Source organism: Pseudophryne corroboree, chromosome 12 (assembly GCF_028390025.1).
Source record: "Pseudophryne corroboree isolate aPseCor3 chromosome 12, aPseCor3.hap2, whole genome shotgun sequence".
In the NCBI taxonomy this organism is placed as follows: domain Eukaryota; kingdom Metazoa; phylum Chordata; class Amphibia; order Anura; family Myobatrachidae; genus Pseudophryne; species Pseudophryne corroboree.
Genome location: NC_086455.1, coordinates 128,281,514 through 128,300,008, shown reverse-complemented (window position 1 = coordinate 128,300,008; position 18,495 = coordinate 128,281,514). Strand labels below are relative to the sequence as shown.

The window sequence follows — 18,495 nt, the reverse complement described above, 5'->3', positions numbered from 1 at the left end:
TCACCGGAGCCACGCCGCCGGCCCCCTCACAGATGCTGAAGCAAGAAGAGGTCCAGAATCGGCGGCTGAAGACTCCTGCAGTCTTCTTAAGGTAGCGCACAGCACTGCAGCTGTGCGCCATTTTCCTCTCAGCACACTTCACACGGCAGTCACTGAGGGTGCAGGGCGCTGGGGGGGGGCGCCCTGGGAGGCAAATGTAAACCTTTAAAAAGGCTAAAAATACCTCACATATAGCCCCAGAGGCTATATGGAGATATTTACCCCTGCCTAAATGTACTAAATAGCGGGAGACGAGCCCGCCGGAAAAGGGGCGGGGCCTATCTCCTCAGCACACGGCGCCATTTTCTGTCACAGCTCCGCTGGTCAGGAAGGCTCCCAGGTCTCTCCCCTGCACTGCACTACAGAAACAGGGTATAACAGAGAGGGGGGGCAAAATAAATGGCAATATATTAATATAAAAGCAGCTATAAGGGAGCACTTAATCATAAGGCTATCCCTGTCATATATAGCGCTTTTTGGTGTGTGCTGGCAGACTCTCCCTCTGTCTCCCCAAAGGGCTAGTGGGTCCTGTCTTCGTATAGAGCATTCCCTGTGTGTCTGCTGTGTGTCGGTACGTGTGTGTCGACATGTATGAGGACGTTATTGGTGTGGAGGCGGAGCAATTGCCAAATATGAGGATGTCACCTTCTAGGGGGTCGACACCAGAATGGATGCCTTTATTTGTGGAATTACGGGATAGCGTCAACTCGCTTAAGCAGTCGTTTGCCGACATGAGGCGGCCGGACACTCACTTAGTGCCTGTCCAGGCGCCTCAAACACCGTCAGGGGCTGTAAAACGCCCCTTGCCTCAGTCGGTCGACACAGACCCAGACACAGGCACTGATTCCGGTAGTGAAGGTGACGAATCAACCGTATTTTCCAAAAGGGCCACACGTTATATGATTTTGGCAATAAAGGAGATGTTACATTTAGCTGATACTACAGGTACCACTAAACAGGGTATTATGTGGGGTGTGAAAAAACTACCAGTAGTTTTTACCGAATCAGAAGAATTAAATGACGTGTGTGATGAAGCGTGGGGTGCCCCGATAAAAAACTGCTAATTTCAAAGAAGTTATTGGCTTTATACCCTTTCCCGCCAGAGGTTAGGGAGCGCTGGGAAACACCTCCTAGGGTGGACAAAGCGCTAACACGCTTATCAAAACAAGTGGCGTTACCCTCTCCTGAGACGGCCGCACTTAAAGATCCATCAGATAGGAGGATGGAAAATATCCAAAAAGGTATATACACACATGCAGGTGTTATACTACGACCAGCTATTGCGACTGCCTGGATGTGCAGTGCTGGGGTAGTTTGGTCAGAGTCCCTGATCGAAAATATTGATACCCTGGACAGGGACAATATTTTACTGTCGTTAGAACAAATAAAGGATGCATTTCTTTATATGCGTGATGCACAGAGAGATATCTGCACACTGGCATCACGGGTAAGTGCTATGTCCATTTCGGCCAGAAGAGCTTTATGGACACGACAGTGGACAGGCGATGCGTAGAGGAGTTATTTGGGGTCGGTCTATCGGATTTGGTGGCCACGGCTACGGCCGGGAAATCCACCTTTCTACCTCAAGTCACTCCCCAACAGAAAAAGGCACCGACCTTTCAACCGCAGCCTTTTCGTTCCTTTAAAAATAAGAGAGCAAAGGGCTATTCATATCTGCCACGAGGCAGAGGACGAGGGAAGAGACAGCAACAGGCAGCTCCTTCCCAGGAACAGAAGCCCTCCCCGGCTTCTACAAAAGCCTCAGCATGACGCTGGGGCTTCGCAAGCGGACTCGGGGGCGGTAGGCGGTCTTCTCAAGAATTACAGCGCGCAGTGGGCTCACTCGCAGGTAAATCCCTGGATCCTGCAGATAATATCTCAGGGGTACAGGTTGAAATTAGAGACAGAGCCACCTCGCCGTTTCCTGAAGTCTGCTTTACCAACGTCCCCCTCAGAAAGGGAGACGGTTTTGGAAGCCATTCACAAGCTGTATTCTCAGCAGGTGATAGTCAAGGTACCTCTTCTACAACAAGGGAAGGGGTATTATTCCACTCTTTTTGTGGTACCGAAGCCGGATGGCTCGGTAAGGCCTATTCTAAATCTGAAGTCCTTGAACCTGTACATAAAGAAGTTCAAGTTCAAGATGGAGTCACTCAGAGCAGTGATAGCGAACCTGGAAGAAGGGGACTTTATGGTATCCTTGGACATCAAGGATGCGTATCTCCACGTTCCAATTACCCCTCACACCAGGGGTACCTCAGGTTCGTTGTACAAAACTGTCACTATCAGTTTCAGACGCTGCCGTTTGGTTTGTCCACGGCACCTCGGGTCTTTACAAAGGTAATGGCCGAGATAATATTTCTTCTTCGAAGAAAAGGCGTATTAATTATCCCATACTTGGACGATCTCCTAATAAGGGCAAGGTCCAGAGAACAGCTAGAGATGGGTTTAGCACTATCTCGAGAGGTGCTAAAGCAGCACGGATGGATTCTGAATATTCCAAAATCCCAATTAATGCCGACAACTCGTCTGCTGTTCCTGGGGATGATTCTGGACACAGTTCAGAAAAGGTTTTTCTTCCCGAAGAAAAAGCCAAGGAGTTATCTGACCTGGTCAGGAACCTCCTAAAACCAGGAAAGGTGTCTGTACATCAATGCACAAGAGTCCTGGGAAAAAATGGTAGCTTCTTACGAAGCAATCCCTTTCGGCAGATTCCATGCAAAGGGATCTGTTGGACAATTGGTCAGGGTCGCATCTTCAGATGCACCTGCGGATAACCCTGTCGCCGAGGACAAGGGTATCCCTTCTGTGGTGGTTGCAGGAGGCTCATCTATTGGAGGGCCGCAGATTCGGCATGCAGGATTGGATCCTGGTGACCACGGGTGCCAGCCAGAGAGGCTGGGGAGCAGTCACACAGGGAAGAAATTTCCAGGGAGTGTGGTCGAGCCTGAAAAAGTCTCTTCACATAAGCATTCTGGAACTAAGAGCAATCTACAATGCTCTAAGCCAGGCGGAACCTCTGCTTCAAGGAAGACCGGTGTTGATCCAGTCGGACAACATCACGGCAGTCGCCCATGTAAACAGACAGGGCGGCACAAGAAGCAGGAGGGCAATGGCAGAAGCTGCCAGGATCCTTCGCTGGGCGGAGAATCACGTGATAGCACTGTCAGCAGTATTCATCCCGGGCGTGGACAACTGGGAAGCAGACTTCCTCAGCAGACACGACCTTCACCCGGGAGAGTGGAGACTTCATCCAGAAGTTTTCCACATGCTATTAAACCGTTGGGTAAAACCAATGGTGGACATGATGGCGTCTCGCCTCAACAAAACACTGGACAGGTATTGCGCCAGGTCAAGAGATCCGCAGGCAATAGCTGTGGACGCGCTGGTAACACCTTGGGTGTACCAGTCGGTATATGTGTTTCCTCCTCTGCCTCTCATACCAAAGGTATTGAGGATTATACGGCAAAGTGGAGTAAGACTAGTGGCTCCGGATTGGCCAAGAAGGACTTGGTACCCGGAACTTCAAGAGATGGTCACGGACGATCCGTGGCCTCTACTTCTGAGAAGGGACCTGCTTCAGCAGGGTACTTGTCTTTTTCAAGACTTACCGCGGCTGCGTTTGACGGCATGGCGTTTGAATGCCAGATCCTAAAAGGAAAAGGCATTCCAGAAGAAGTCATTCCTACCTTGATAAAGGCAAGGAAGGAAGTCACCGCGAAGCATTATCGCCGTATTTGGCGAAAATGTTGCGTGGTGCGAGCAGCGGAGTGCTCCGATGGAGGAATTTCAACTGGGTCGTTTTCCTACATTTCCTGCAATCAGGATTGTCTATGGGTCTCAAATTGGGATCTATTAAGGTTCAAATTTCGGCCCTATCAATATTCTTCCAAAAAGAATTGGCCTCAGTCCCTGAGGTCCAGATTTTTATCAAAGGAGTACTGCATATACAGCCTCCTGTGGTGCCTAAGGTGGCACCGTGGGATCTAAATGTAGTTTTAGATTTCCTCAAATCAAATTGGTTTGAACCACTAAAGAAGGTGGATTTGAAATATCTCACATGGAAAGTGACTATGTTACTGGCCCTGGCTTCGGCCGGGAGAGTATCTGAACTGGCGGCTTTGTTTTATAAAAGCCCTTATTTAATTTTCCATTCGACATAGGGCAGAGCTGCGGACGCGTCCGCATTTTCTCCCTAAGGTGGTATCAGCGTTTCACCTGAACCAGCCTATTGTAGTGCCTGCGGCTACAGACGACTTGAAGGACTCCAAGTTGTTGGACGTTGTCAGAGCCTTAAAAATATACATTTAAAGGACGGCTGGAGTCAGAAAATCTGACTCGCTGTTTATACTGTATGCACCCAACAAGTTGGGTGCACCTGCTTCTAAGCAGTCGATTGCTCGTTGGATTTGTAACAAAATTCAACTTGTACATTCTGTGGCAGGCCTGCCACAGCCTAAATCTGTTAAGGCCCATTCCGCAAGGAAGGTGGGCTCATCTTGGGCGGCTGCCCGAGGGGTCTCGGCATTACTACTCTGCCGAGCAGCTACGTGGTCAGGGGAGAACACGTTTGTAAATTTTTACAAATTTGATACCCTGGCAAAGGAGGACCTGGAGTTCTCTCATTCGGTGCTGCAGAGTCATCCGCACTCTCCCGCCCGTTTGGGAGCTTTGGTATAATCCCCATGGTCCTTTCAGGAACCCCAGCATCCACTTAGGACGATAGAGAAAATAAGAATTTACTTACCGATAATTCTATTTCTCGGAGTCCGTAGTGGATGCTGGGCGCCCATCCCAAGTGCGGATTATCTGCAATACTTGTACATAGTTATTGTTAACTAATTCGGGTTATTGTTTAGGAAGCCATCTTTCAGAGGCTCCTCTGTTATCATACTGTTAACTGGGTTTAGATCACAAGTTGTACGGTGTGATTGGTGTGGCTGGTATGAGTCTTACCCGGGATTCAAAATCCTCCCTTATTGTGTACGCTCGTCCGGGCACAGTACCTAACTGGAGTCTGGAGGAGGGTCATAGGGGGAGGAGCCAGTACACACCACCTGACCTGTAAAAGCTTTACTTTTGTGCCCTGTCTCCTGCGGAGCCGCTATTCCCCATGGTCCTTTCAGGAACCCCAGCATCCACTACGGACTCCGAGAAATAGAATTATCGGTAAGTAAATTCTTATTTTTATTCTAAGCAGCTCAGGAGAGCCACCTAGATTGCACCCTTCTCGGCCGGGCACAAAAATCTAACTGAGGCTTGGAGGAGGGTCATAGGGGGAGGAGCCAGTGCACACCACCTGATCCTTAAGCTTTTATTTTGTGCCCTGTCTCCTGCGGAGCCGCTATTCCCCATGGTCCTTACGGAGTCCCAGCATCCACTAGGACGTCAGAGAAATAAGAATTTACTCACCGGTAATTCTATTTCTCGTAGTCCGTAGTGGATGCTGGGAACTCCGTAAGGACCATGGGGAATAGCGGGCTCCGAAGGAGGCTGGGCACTCTAGAAAGATTTAGGACTACCTGGTGTGCACTGGCTCCTCCCACTATGACCCTCCTCCAAGCCTCAGTTAGGACACCGTGCCCGGACGAGCAGACATAATAAGGAAGGATTTAGAATCCCGGGTAAGACTCTTACCAGCCACACCAATCACACCGTACAACTCGTGATACAATATCCAGTTTGACAGTATGAAAACAACTGAGCCTCTCAACAGATGGCTCAACAATAACCCTTTTGTTAACAATAACTATTGTACCAGTATTGCAGACAATCCGCACTTGGGATGGGCGCCCAGCATCCACTACGGACTACGAGAAATAGAATTACCGGTGAGTAAATTCTTATTTTCTCTAACGTCCTAGTGGATGCTGGGAACTCCGTAAGGACCATGGGGATTATACCAAAGCTCCCAAACGGGCGGGAGAGTGCGGATGACTCTGTAGCACCGAATGAGAGAACTCCAGGTCCTCCTCAGCCAGGGTATCAAATTTGTAGAATTTTGCAAACGTATTTGCCCCTGACCAAGTAGCTGCTCGGCAAAGTTGTAAAGCCGAGACCCCTCGGGCAGCCGCCCAAGATGAGCCCACCTTCCTTGTGGAATGGGCCTTTACAGATTTTGGCTGTGGCATGCCTGCCACAGAATGTGCAAGCTGAATTGTACTACAAATCCAGCGAGCGATAGACTGCTTAGAAGCAGGAGCACCCAACTTGTTGGGTGCATACAGGATAAACAGCAAGTCAGATTTTCTGACTCCAGCCGTCCTGGAAACATATATTTTCAGGGCCCTGACAACGTCTAGCAACTTGGAGTCCTCCAATTCACTAGTAGCCGCCGGCACCACAATAGGCTGGTTCAGGTGAAACGCTGACACCACCTTAGGGAGAAATTGGGGACGAGTCCTCAACTCTGCCCTATCCATATGGAAAATCAGATAAGGGCTTTTACATGATAAAGCCGCCAATTCTGACACTCGCCTGGCTGAAGCCAAGGCTAATAACATGACCACTTTCCACGTGAGATATTTCAGATCCACGGTTTTTAGTGGCTCAAACCAATGTGATTTTAAGAAACTCAACATCATGTTGAGATCCCAAGGTGCCACTGGAGGCACAAACGGGGGCTGAATATGCAGCACTCCTTTTACAAAAGTCTGAACTTCAGGTACTGAAGCTAGTTCTTTTTGAAAGAAAATCGACAGAGCCGAGATCTGTACTTTAATGGAGCCTAGTTTTAGGCCCATATCCACTCCTGCTTGCAGGAAATGCAGAAATCGACCTAGTTGAAATTCCTCTGTTGGGGCCTTATTGGCCTCGCACCATGCAACATATTTTCGCCATATGCGGTGATAATGCGTTGCCGTAACATCTTTCCTGGCCTTAATAAGCGTAGGAATGACTTCTTCCGGAATACCCTTTTCCTTTAGGATCCGGTGTTCAACCGCCATGCCGTCAAACGCAGCCGCGGTAAGTCTTGGAACAGACAGGGCCCCTGCTGTAGCAGGTCCTGTCCTGTCTGAGCGGTAGAGGCCACGGGTCCTCTGAGAGCATCTCTTGAAGTTCCGGGTACCACGCTCGTCTTGGCCAATCCGGAACCACGAGAATTGTGTTTACTCCTCGCTTTCTTATTATTCTCAATACCTTTGGAATGAGAGGCAGAGGAGGGAACACATAAACCGACTGGTACACCCACGGTGTTACTAGAGCGTCCACAGCTATCGCCTGAGGGTCCCTTGACCTGGCGCAATATTTTTTTAACTTTTTGTTGAGACGGGACGCCATCATGTCCAACTGTGGTTTTTCCCAACGGTTTACCAGCATCTGGAAGACTTCTGGGTGAAGTCCCCACTCCCCCGGGTGGAGGTCGTGTCTGCTGAGGAAGTCTGCTTCCCAGTTGTCCACTCCCGGGATGAACACTGCTGACAGTGCTAGTACATGATTCTCCGCCCATCGGAGAATTTTTATGGCTTCTGCCATCGCCATCCTGCTTCTTGTGCCGCCCTGTCGATTTACATGGGCGACTGCCGTGATGTTGTCTGACTGGATCAGCACCGGCTGGTGTAGGAGCAGGGATTTTGCTTGACTTAGGGCATTGTAGATGGCCCTTAGTTCCAGAATATTTATGTGAAGGGAAGTCTCCTGACTCGACCATAGTCCTTGGAAGTTTCTTCCCTGTGTGACTGCCCCCCAGCCTCGAAGGCTGGCATCCGTGGTCACCAGGACCCAGTCCTGTATGCCGAACCTGCGGCCCTCTAGAAGATGAGCACTCTGCAGCCACCACAGTAGAGACACCCTGGTTCTTGGAGACAGGGTTATTAAGCGATGCATCTGAAGATGCGATCCGGACCACTGGTCCAACAGGTCCCACTGTTAAAGATTCTGGCATGGAACCTGCCGAAGGGAATTGCTTCGTAAGAAGCCACCATCTTTCCCAGGACCCGCGTGCAGTGATGCACTGATACCTGCTTTGGTTTCAGGAGGTCTCTGACTAGAGATGACAACTCCCTGGCTTTCTCCTCCGGGAGAAACACTTTTCTCTGGACTGTATCCAGAATCATACCCAGGAACAGTAGCCGTGTCGTCGGAACCAGCTGTGACTTTGGGATATTCAGAATCCAGCCGTGCTGGTGCAGCACTTCCTGGGATAGTGCTACTCCCACCAACAACTGTTCCTTGGACCTCGCTTTTATTAGGAGATCGTCCAAGTACAGGATAATTAAAACTCCCTTTCTTCGAAGGAGTATCATCATTTCCGCCATAACCTTGGTAAATACCCTCGGTGCCGTGGACAGTCCAAACGGCAGCGTCTGGAATTGGTAATGGCAATCCTGTACCACAAATCTGAGGTACTCCTGGTGAGGATGGTAAATGGGGACATGCAAGTAAGCATCCTTGATGTCCAGGGATACCATGTAATCCCCCTCGTCCAGGCTTGCAATAACCGCCCTGAGCGATTCCATCTTGAACTTGAATTTCTTTATGTATGTGTTCAAGGATTTCAAATTTAGAATGGGTCTCACTGAACCGTCCGGTTTCGGTACCACAAATAGTGTGGAATAATAACCCCGGCCTTGTTGAAGTAGGGGTACCTTGATTATCACCTGCTGAGAATACAGCTTGTGAATTGCCGTTAGCACCGCCTCCCTGTCTGAGGGAGCAATTGGCAAGGCAGATTTTAGGAACCGGTGGGGTGGGGACGCCTCGAATTCCAGCTTGTACCCCTGAGATACTATTTGCAGGATCCAGGGATCCACCTGTGAGCGAACCCACTGATCGCTGAAATTTTTGAGGCGACCCCCCACCGTACCTGGCTCCGCCTGTGGAGCCCCACCGTCATGCGGCGGACTTGGAAGAGGAAGCGGGGGAGGACTTTTGCTCCTGGGAACCTGCTGTTTGTTGCAGCCTTTTTCCCCTACCTCTGCCTCTGGACAGAAAAGACCCGCCTTTTCCACGCCTGTTTTTCTGGGTCCGAAAGGACTGAACCTGATAAAACGGCGCCTTCTTAGGCTGTGAGGGGACATGGGGTAAAAATGCTGACTTCCCAGACGTTGCTGTGGAAACTAGGTCCGAGAGACCATCCCCAAATAATTCCTCACCCTTATATGGCAACACTTCCATGTGCTTCTTAGAATCTGCATCTCCTGTCCACTGGCGAGTCCATAAGCCTCTCCTAGCAGAAATGGACAATGCACTTACTTTAGATGCCAGTCGGCAGATTTCCCTCTGTGCATCTCTCATATATAAGACTGAGTCTTTTATATGGTCTATGGTTAACAGGATCGTGTCTCTGTCTAATGTGTCAATATTTTCTGACAGTTTATCTGACCAAGCAGCGGCAGCACTGCACATCCAAGCTGACGCAATAGCTGGCCTAAGTATAATGCCTGTGTGTGTATATACAGACTTCAGGATCGCCTCCTGCTTTCTATCAGCAGGTTCCTTGAGGGCGGCCGTATCCGGAGACGGTAGTGCCACCTTTTTAGACAAACGTGTGAGCGCTTTATCCACTCTAGGGGGTGTTTCCCAACGTGACCTATCCTCTGGCGGGAAAGGGAACGCCATTAGTACCTTCTTAGGAATTACCAATCTTTTATCAGGGAAAGCCCACGCTTCTTCACACACTTCATTTAATTCATCTGATGGGGGAAAAACTACGGGTAGTTTTTTCTCTCCAAACATAATACCCTTTTTAGTGGTACCAGTAGTTATATCAGAAATGTTTAACACCTCTTTCATTGCCTCAATCATACAGTGAATGGCCTTAGTGGGCATCAGGTTTGACTCATCGTCGTCGACACTGGTGTCAGTATCAGTGTCGACATCTGGGTCTGCTTGAGGTAGCGGGCGTTTTAGAGCCCCTGACGACCCATGCGACGCCTGGGCAGGCACGAGCTGAGAAGTCGGCTGTCCCACATTTGGCATGTCGTCGATTTTCTTATATAAGGAGTCTATACGTGCACTCATTACTTTCCATAAGCCCATCCACTCAGGTGTCTGCCCCGCAGGGGGTGACATCCCTTCTAAAGGCATCTGCTCCGCCTCCACATCATTATCCTCATCAAACATGTCGACACAGCCGTACCGACACACCGCACACACACAAGGAATGCTCCGAATGAGGACAGGACCCACAAAAGCCCTTTGGGGGGACAGAGTGAGAGTATGCCAGCACACACCAGAGCGCTATATAATGCAGGGACTAACTGAGTTATGTCCCCTATAGCTGCTTTTTATATTATATATGTATTGCGCCCAAATTTAGTGCCCCCCCTCTCTGTTTTTACCCTGTTCTGAAGTGTAGACTGCAGGGGAGAGCCAGGGAGCTTCCTTCCAGCGGATCTGTGAAGGAGAAATGGCGCCAGTGTGTCTGAGGGAGATAGCTCCGCCCCTTTTCCGCGGCCTATTCTCCCGCTTTTTTCAGGATTCTGGCAGGGGAATTTACCACATATATAGCCTCTAGGGCTATATATTGTGGTATTTTTGCCAGCCAAGGTGTTTTTATTGCAACTCAGGGCGCCCCCCCCCAGCGCCCTGCACCCTCAGTGACCGGAGTGTGAAGTGTGCATGAGGAGCAATGGCGCACAGCTGCAGTGCTGTGCGCTACCTTGATGAAGACTGATGTCTTCTGCCGCCGTTTTTCCGGACCTCTTCTTGCTTCTGGCTCTGTAAGGGGGACGGCGGCGCGGCTCCGGGACCGAACACCAAGGACTGGGCCTGCGGTCGATCCCTCTGGAGCTAATGGTGTCCAGTAGCCTAAGAAGCCCAATCCGGCTGCAAGCAGGCGAGTTCGCTTCTTCTCCCCTTAGTCCCTCGCTGCAGTGAGCCTGTTGCCAGCAGGTCTCACTGAAAATAAAAAACCTAAACTATACTTTCTTTCTAAGGGCTCAGGAGAGCCCCTAGTGTGCATCCAACCTCGGCCGGGCACGAATTCTAACTTAGGCTTGGAGGAGGGTCATAGTGGGAGGAGCCAGTGCACACCAGGTAGTCCTAAATCTTTCTAGAGTGCCCAGCCTCCTTCGGAGCCCGCTATTCCCCATGGTCCTTACGGAGTTCCCAGCATCCACTAGGACGTTAGAGAAAATATATATATATCACTACTGCAGCCGGACAGGTATATATTATATAATGACGGACCTGCTGGACACTGTCAGCTCAGCACTGCAGACTCCTAAAGTAAGCTACTAGTATCAAGAAGATAGAAAAAAAAAAAAAACACCACGGGTAGGTGGTATACAATTATGGATGGACGAGCGACTGCCGACAAAGAGGTAGCTACAGCCGTGGACTACCGTACTGCGTCTGCTGCAGTGCTAATATAGACTGGATGATAATGATATAAAAAATATATATATATCACTACTGCAGCCGGACAGGTATATATTATATAATGACGGACCTGCTGGACACTGTCAGCAGAATGCGTTTATAGAATAAAAACACTACACGACGAGTGTTTAACTTTTTCAGGCAGACAATCACAATATACTGGTGGTCAGACAGTGGTCACTGGTCAGTCACACTGGCAGTGGCACTCTGGCAGCAAAAGTGTGCACTGTTAAATAATATGTACTCCTGCTACTGCTCCCCAGTCTCCCCCACAATTAAGCTGTGTGAGCAGTGAGCACTCAGCACAGTCAGATATACAGTATTACATAGATGATGCAGCACACTGAGGCTGTGTCACACTGTGTATCGTTTTTTTTCAGGCAGAGAACGGATTAATTAAACTGGTGGTCACTGGTCACTGGTCACACTATCAGCAAGTAGTACTCCTAATATGCTCCCCAAAATTAGTAAATCAAGTGTCTCTACTACTCTCTAGTCTACTCTAAACGGAGAGGACGCCAGCCACGTCCTCTCCCTATCAATCTCAATGCACGTGTGAAAATGGCGGCGACGCGCGGCTCCTTATATAGAATCCGAGTCTCGCGATAGAATCCGAGCCTCGCGAGAATCCGACAGCGGGATGATGACGTTCGGGCGCGCTCGGGTTAACCGAGCAAGGCGGGAAGATCCGAGTCTGCCTCGGACCCGTGTAAAAAGCGTGAAGTTCGGGGGGGTTCGGTTTCCGAGAAACCGAACCCGCTCATCACTAGTTAATACATCTGCCCCAGTGATTGGAGACATTCCCTCTTGTCTATGTAGTACAGTTTGAATATTGTATGTGATGTTTTAGAACCACAGGGCTATTTCACACTGGACGGTTTTCCCCGGAAGGCAAAAAGCTGCCCGTTTTTTGGGCCGTGGTCAGTGGCTTTCACATACAGTGGCTGTGTGTCATATTGAACGCTGTAGGCGTGCGCAGAAGCAGCACCCGCAGCAGCCGGATGGCAGCCCTCCTAGTCTGTGGATATTGACGGCTGTAACATAGCAACCATGCCGTGACTGTGCCATCTGAAAGCTGGTAGGTGCTATAATACTTAATTATAAAAAAGTTTATGCTGTCCGGGGAAAACCTGGCCAGTGTGAAATAGCCCTTACAGAGAATACAACACAGCAGCACAATTCAATGTTTATCTTTTTAATATGGACTACAAATATATGTAAAAAATTTGGCAGCTCATGACTTCAGATTAATGTAATAAAATTAATTTCAATACAGATTGGAAAATCATAGAAACATTGTATAATCAGGTCTGACACTATCGATGCCAAACATCACGGCCAAAGACAGCGCTTCTAGCAACATAGTGTAAGGTTGCAAGGATTTTGTTTGGATGGGTCCTAAAATTAACTCCCTCAATTTTCTATTTCACATTTAAATTGTTGCATTCATTTTATTTATTTATGGAAAACCTTTAAATTAGGTCTTTAAAAGGTATGCGGTCAAGATCCCGCCGGACGGAATCTCGGCGGTCGGAGTACCGACACCGGAATCCCGACCGGCACAATCCCGACATATTCACCCTCTGTGGGAGTAGTAGTACAATACAGGCCTGAGACCCTCACTTTCGTTTTATGTGCACCTCACTGCTACCTCCTGAATAGTCAGGTCATCTTCTGTCTGAGACAAGCAATTTAGAATGTTAGCACTCAGACACGTCTTGTGATTGGATGCCTATTACAGCCTACATCTAATGCTCTCAACACAGAAAAGCACTCCAGTGTCAGGCATTCAAAGTTCTTCTGCGTTCTGCATCTCTGACAGGAGAACTGAACATTATACAGGCAGCAATGGACCTCTAAACATCATCCTACAGCACTCCTCACCAGGGGGTAGTAACTCTATAATTTGAGTGCAGAGTACAAGTTCTCCCTTAATGAATACAAGTTGGTAGGACATGTTCCTGCGATTCTACTCTTTTCACTGTGCACTTTGTCACAATTTCCATTTGGCAGGATGCATAATCAGAAACACTGTCGTACTTACACTTTGCCAGATTCATGCAGCATTTCCAGCCACTGACTATGCTCTATCTCAGACTCTGCTGCCAGCAAGATGTTCCCCTGCAGAGTAGAAAGAGAGCTGCAGTCCTATGAGGTAGTGTAATACAGCATTATGTGATGGAGATGTTCTAGCACAAGCAGAGGAAACCTCAGGGCTCAGAGTTATAGAAATGAACATCTTTCCATTGTTAAAGGGGAAGCAATGTCTTTAAATATGTCCGTTCTATTGACTATTCCATTGGCACCAAGAGGACTTATTAATGAGAACAACATTAGTTCCTGGGCCGTGTTGGTTACGTGTGGAGGGTACTGCGTCTAGCATGAAGCACAGAAGAGAGAAGGCCATCATATCATGGGACAGCAATCTTATACAGAACAACACATTGTTACATATGTACAATTAGGAACACAAAAGGGCATTATAAGTGCCAGGGAACGGTGGAACATAAAATGTTATACCCACCAAGGAGTTGGCAAGTAGATTGCTTGTATAATTTCAAGAGGCAGAAAATGATCAATTTGGTCCCTTTTTCTGGGTTTCCAGGCCATATTTCTAGCACAAGGGCTTTTCTGGCAATTGTTAGATTGTGCATATACAGAGCAGAGAATTCTCTGGTCATGTTTTGTGAACTCTGCAATCCTTCTGAATAGCCCAACACAGGGCTTAATTCAGAGTTGATCACATCAGCAAATTAGTTGGCAGTTGGGCAAAGTCATGTGCACTGCGGGTGGGGGGGGGGGGGAGGGTTGGGGGGGCAGGTATTACATGTGCTGAGAGAGTTAGATCTGGGTGGGGTGTGTCCAAACTGAAATCTAAAGGGGGGTACTCACGGAGCGATAGTCCAAGCAATCTGACTAGATTGCTTAGAATATAAGCCTGATCGCTCCGTGTGTGGCCCTTACAGCGATAGCGATGCGCGGGGCTATCGCTGCTGCTAGATTGGCCTGCCGTGCAGTGAGTGCCCCCCCCCCCCCCCCCCGTCTCCCCCCGCACGCTCAGCACAGATCGCGCTGTGCTGTGCGGCAAGAGAGATGTGTGCTGAGCGGTACGCTCAGCACACATCTCTCCCCGCATCGGCCCGTCTATATGGGCCTTAAATTGCATTGTAAAAATAAAGCAGACAGTATTTACCCTGCACAGAAACAATATAAACCAGTCAAATCTGACTCTCTCTGCACGTTATATCTGCCACACCTGTAGTGCACATGGTTTTGCCCATCTGCTAACAAATTTGCTGCTACGATCAACTCTGAATTACCTACATAGACTTTACTTTGAGTTTCAACCCATCTACAATGGGGTTGCTCTAACCTTCTGCTTTGTTTTTACAGGGTGGGGGATACCTCCATACACTTAGGTGTGGTCAGTGCAACTAACTACAGAAATAAGACTTTAGTACAATGAAAGCAACTGCCCCTGAGACACTGGAGATGTGTATAATACCAGTCTACTTGGGATCCACTATTGTGGGGGTAAATGATCAAACTGTGCTAAATACATACATGGAAATCTTCATGTGAGATCTTAATGGCATAAGGCATGCCAGGCTCTTCTTTAGCATCCACCCGGCAGCCACCAAGTGGTATCACTCCCTGAGGAAAGGCCACGTTAAACATCAGATAGAAGTTGCAGACATTTAATATGAGAAAATAACTATGTTGAGACAGTGTCATGTTTTGTAGGGCCTTCTGGAAAGCTAAAGTATTACAATAAAATATTTAATACTATATAGTCAGCTGGAAAGTGAATAACCTGAACATAAAATGTGGGAGAGAATACATAACCTAATTCTGATGATATTTGCTACCTGTCTCCTATACATGTATGTGTGGTGCTCAGGCAGATAATCTTTCTGATAGTGTCTCTCAAACTTGGTCCTCACAAAACCCTAACAGTGCAAGTTTTCTAGGTTTCCTCAGGAATAATTAGTACAACCTGTGGATAATTGGGGAAGATTCAAATGTTTGAAAAGTCAGTTGGGAGTCTTTTTTCCCCTATCTAATAGACAGGAAAAAACAGACACCCAACCGACTTTTCAAACATTTGAATCTCCCCCATAGTGTCAAGTCATTTAATACACCTGTGCTCCAGTTAGATGATCTGGAAAACATGTACTGTTAAGAGGAAATACATACTATTTACCGGTGGGCGGATGCTGGCTATCAAGAATGCCAGCAACGGGGCAAGCGCTAAGAGTCCCCTTCTGAGCTTGCTGTGCTCACCGCCACAGGTTCTATTCTCATTCTATGGGTGTCATGGACACTGAAGAGTGGGAATAGCCCCTGTGCGCCGTGATTCTGGCTGTCGGCATTGTCGGCTGTCAGGATTCCAGCGTCGGTATCCTGACCACCGGGATCCTGACAGCCGGTAAATTGATTGTGTCCCGTTAAGAGTTCTGAGGACCGGATTTGAGAAACACTGGTTTATATTAAAGAAAGCATAAAGAAACAAGTGAGAATCTCAAATAATGTAATAGCATTGTGCATAGTAATCAGCCTGGCGTAACTCCAGGTAACACTAATCCTGATGTGAGCTGACATTTACTTAGTGATAAAGAGGCTAGAATTGCAGAAACTTTACAACTATAACACCTACAGAATAATGGCAACCTCTTTAGTTATAAAATAAATATGATCGTTGAACACTCAGACTTTTGCATGCACTGGCCAGAGCTGGGTAATGATCAGTACTGTTGGGAATACAGGTCCTAGGGTTTTCTGACTGAAGATCCTGGGAGTTGTAGTTCAACAGTATCCGAGTTTTGTCTCTCTCTCTCTCTGTAATCAGCATCATCCCCCAAAATATCAGAAATTGAACATTCTCAAATAACATTTCCAGATCTCTATTATTAAGCATAGGATGCAGTGATTTTTGGTTCTGGTGGCAGATGTGAATATTTTGACAGCTGCACAAAACTCACCTTGGGGTGTATATTAAAATATCTGTTGCTTTCAAAGTTTTTCTTTTCATTCTCTGCATAATAAAGCAAAAAACTGTCCTTTATTATAAAGAACCTGTAAAGAGTAAAAATGTGCATTTTACTGATCCTGGCATGGTAAATTAAGGATTTACATATCATATGTTACTGTAGCCAACAATCAGATTCTTCTAAGAAACTGCTGTACGAGAGGTATAGGGTTATGATGGAAAACACTGTATCCAGCAACTTCTCTTACCTCCTGGACCATTTTGCTGATTGCCTTCCAAAGGGTCTCTTCCACAGCACTCCCTGCAGCTGCACCTTTGTTCTAATGTCCAGATTATCTGTGTCTGTCTGCTCCATAGACGGAGAGGGGGAAACAGAACTTGATTTGGATGTGAACATCTTATTCCAGGCGTGGTCCTAATTGATGCTGCCAGACAGATGCTATGGCCTGACAGTGAGGGGTGAGAGGAGAAAGGCACAAAGAGAACGGGAGGGGTGGGGGGGTGTTACATATAAAGGCACAGGGAAAAGGACAGGAGGAACAGAGGAAATAAGGAAGGATAAAGGCTGGAAGCATGAGGGTATTAAAGTAAGGGAAAAATCATTGGAATAGACTGGAGAGAGGAGAGCAGTGGATAGAATAGAGTAATGGGAAGGTTCTACATTCAATCAATATCTGCTCTGCTGAGTCAATACATGCCTCAGTAAATGAAAGTTCATGGCCATCTCTGATCATTGGTCTAATGACACAAAGACAGGAGTGAGCAGTCAGCTGGGAGGGGTGCACTCAGTTTTGGCACTGCAATCTATGGCTATAAAGCACAGTGTGTACCACATGCAAGTTTCCTCTTTATTGCTTGTCCAGTATCCTTTTAGTTGTCCTCCTTTCACTAGAAAATTGACTGTTTATCTCCTTTTCTCACCAGGGTCCGTTCATAGTTTACAAGATTTGTACAGCAGCAACCTTCAATCCTATTCTGAAATGACTCTCCCAGGCAGTACTATACACACAAGGCAGCAGTCATATGGGGATTTTTTTCAACAGATAATATGCTTCATTTACAGAAGTATCTCCAGTTTATTGGATGTTACTTCTGTAATCTGAGATGCTATTGCAGCATAAAGCACAGACGTTATTGTCCATTTAATTTCCTGAATAGATTTAGTTTGCAGAGGGATTACAAATTGGGCAAACAAAATAAACAAGTTAAACAGCAAGTTGCTTTGTTTTTTTTTGTTTTTTTGCATAAATGTTTTAATGAGAAAAAAAAAAAAAGAATCCTGCTTATTATATTAATACTGTGAAACATTACGTGGTATTAGAAACCGTGATAAACCCTGGTTTAATGCTTTCTAACATACAGGGCGGGATGTACTGAAGGGAAAATGCACCCAAAACCCTGAAAACCTACAGTTTTTGGACTTTGGCTGCATTTCCCATATTTACTAAACCCCTCAATCCCAGGCTTCAATATGGTGGATAACACTAGCTTTTGCTGGCATTACCCTATACCAATCAGATCCCTCCCAGCACCCCCCATGGCCACCACCTCCCACTGTTTATATTGAAACCTCGAAGTGCAGTGATCGCAAAGGACGGCTTTAATCGGGAGAGCTGTCCTTTGTGTTACTACTCGCATATGTAAGTAAAGTACATATGCAATTAGTATAGATGCGGTAAGTGGCTGGAAGAGATGCTTAGTACACCCTGCCCTAATAATACAAAGTTATTAGGCTTTATTATGATTTATTTTTCATCCACTAGGAGCCACAGGTACCATGGGTATAGCTTGGAGAGGTTCAAGTCTAGGCTCCAAATGGTTACAAAATCTGTCCCAGCATCCCCAGACTCCATCTCCACTATAGTTGGGCCTGTCTCCCTGTATATCTCTCTCCTCTAGTCAGGTTATACTTTGAGCTCCTTCCTGCTATGTCAGGGCAGGTTTGTTGAGCACTGTTTGCCCATGGTTTTATTTAATAGTGCATGTATTGTTAAGTACTTACTGATGTGTACCGAGCAGTTGATCTATTTATTTGTATAGATACAGTGCATCTGGAAAGTATTCACAGCACTTCACTTTTTCCACATATTGTTATTTGACAGCCTTATTCCAAAATGGAATAAATTCATTTTTCCCTCAAA

The 18,495-nt window shown here is 47.2% G+C and overlaps 1 protein-coding gene across 1 annotated transcript in view; it reads right to left on the bottom strand.

Moving 5' to 3' along the window:
• The window catches only part of PLEKHD1 (pleckstrin homology and coiled-coil domain containing D1), a 99,716-nt gene extending 82,417 nt beyond the window's left edge, over positions 1-17,299 (bottom strand). The window contains exons 1-4 of the mRNA XM_063948014.1: positions 16,603-17,299; positions 16,347-16,440; positions 14,929-15,018; positions 13,409-13,485 (exon numbers count right to left, since the gene is read on the bottom strand). Of these exons, the coding sequence (XP_063804084.1) occupies positions 13,409-13,485; positions 14,929-15,018; positions 16,347-16,440; positions 16,603-16,751 (410 nt within the window). The 5' untranslated portion in view covers positions 16,752-17,299. The remainder of the gene's footprint in view (positions 1-13,408; positions 13,486-14,928; positions 15,019-16,346; positions 16,441-16,602) is intronic.
• Between the last annotated feature and the right edge of the window lie 1,196 nt (positions 17,300-18,495).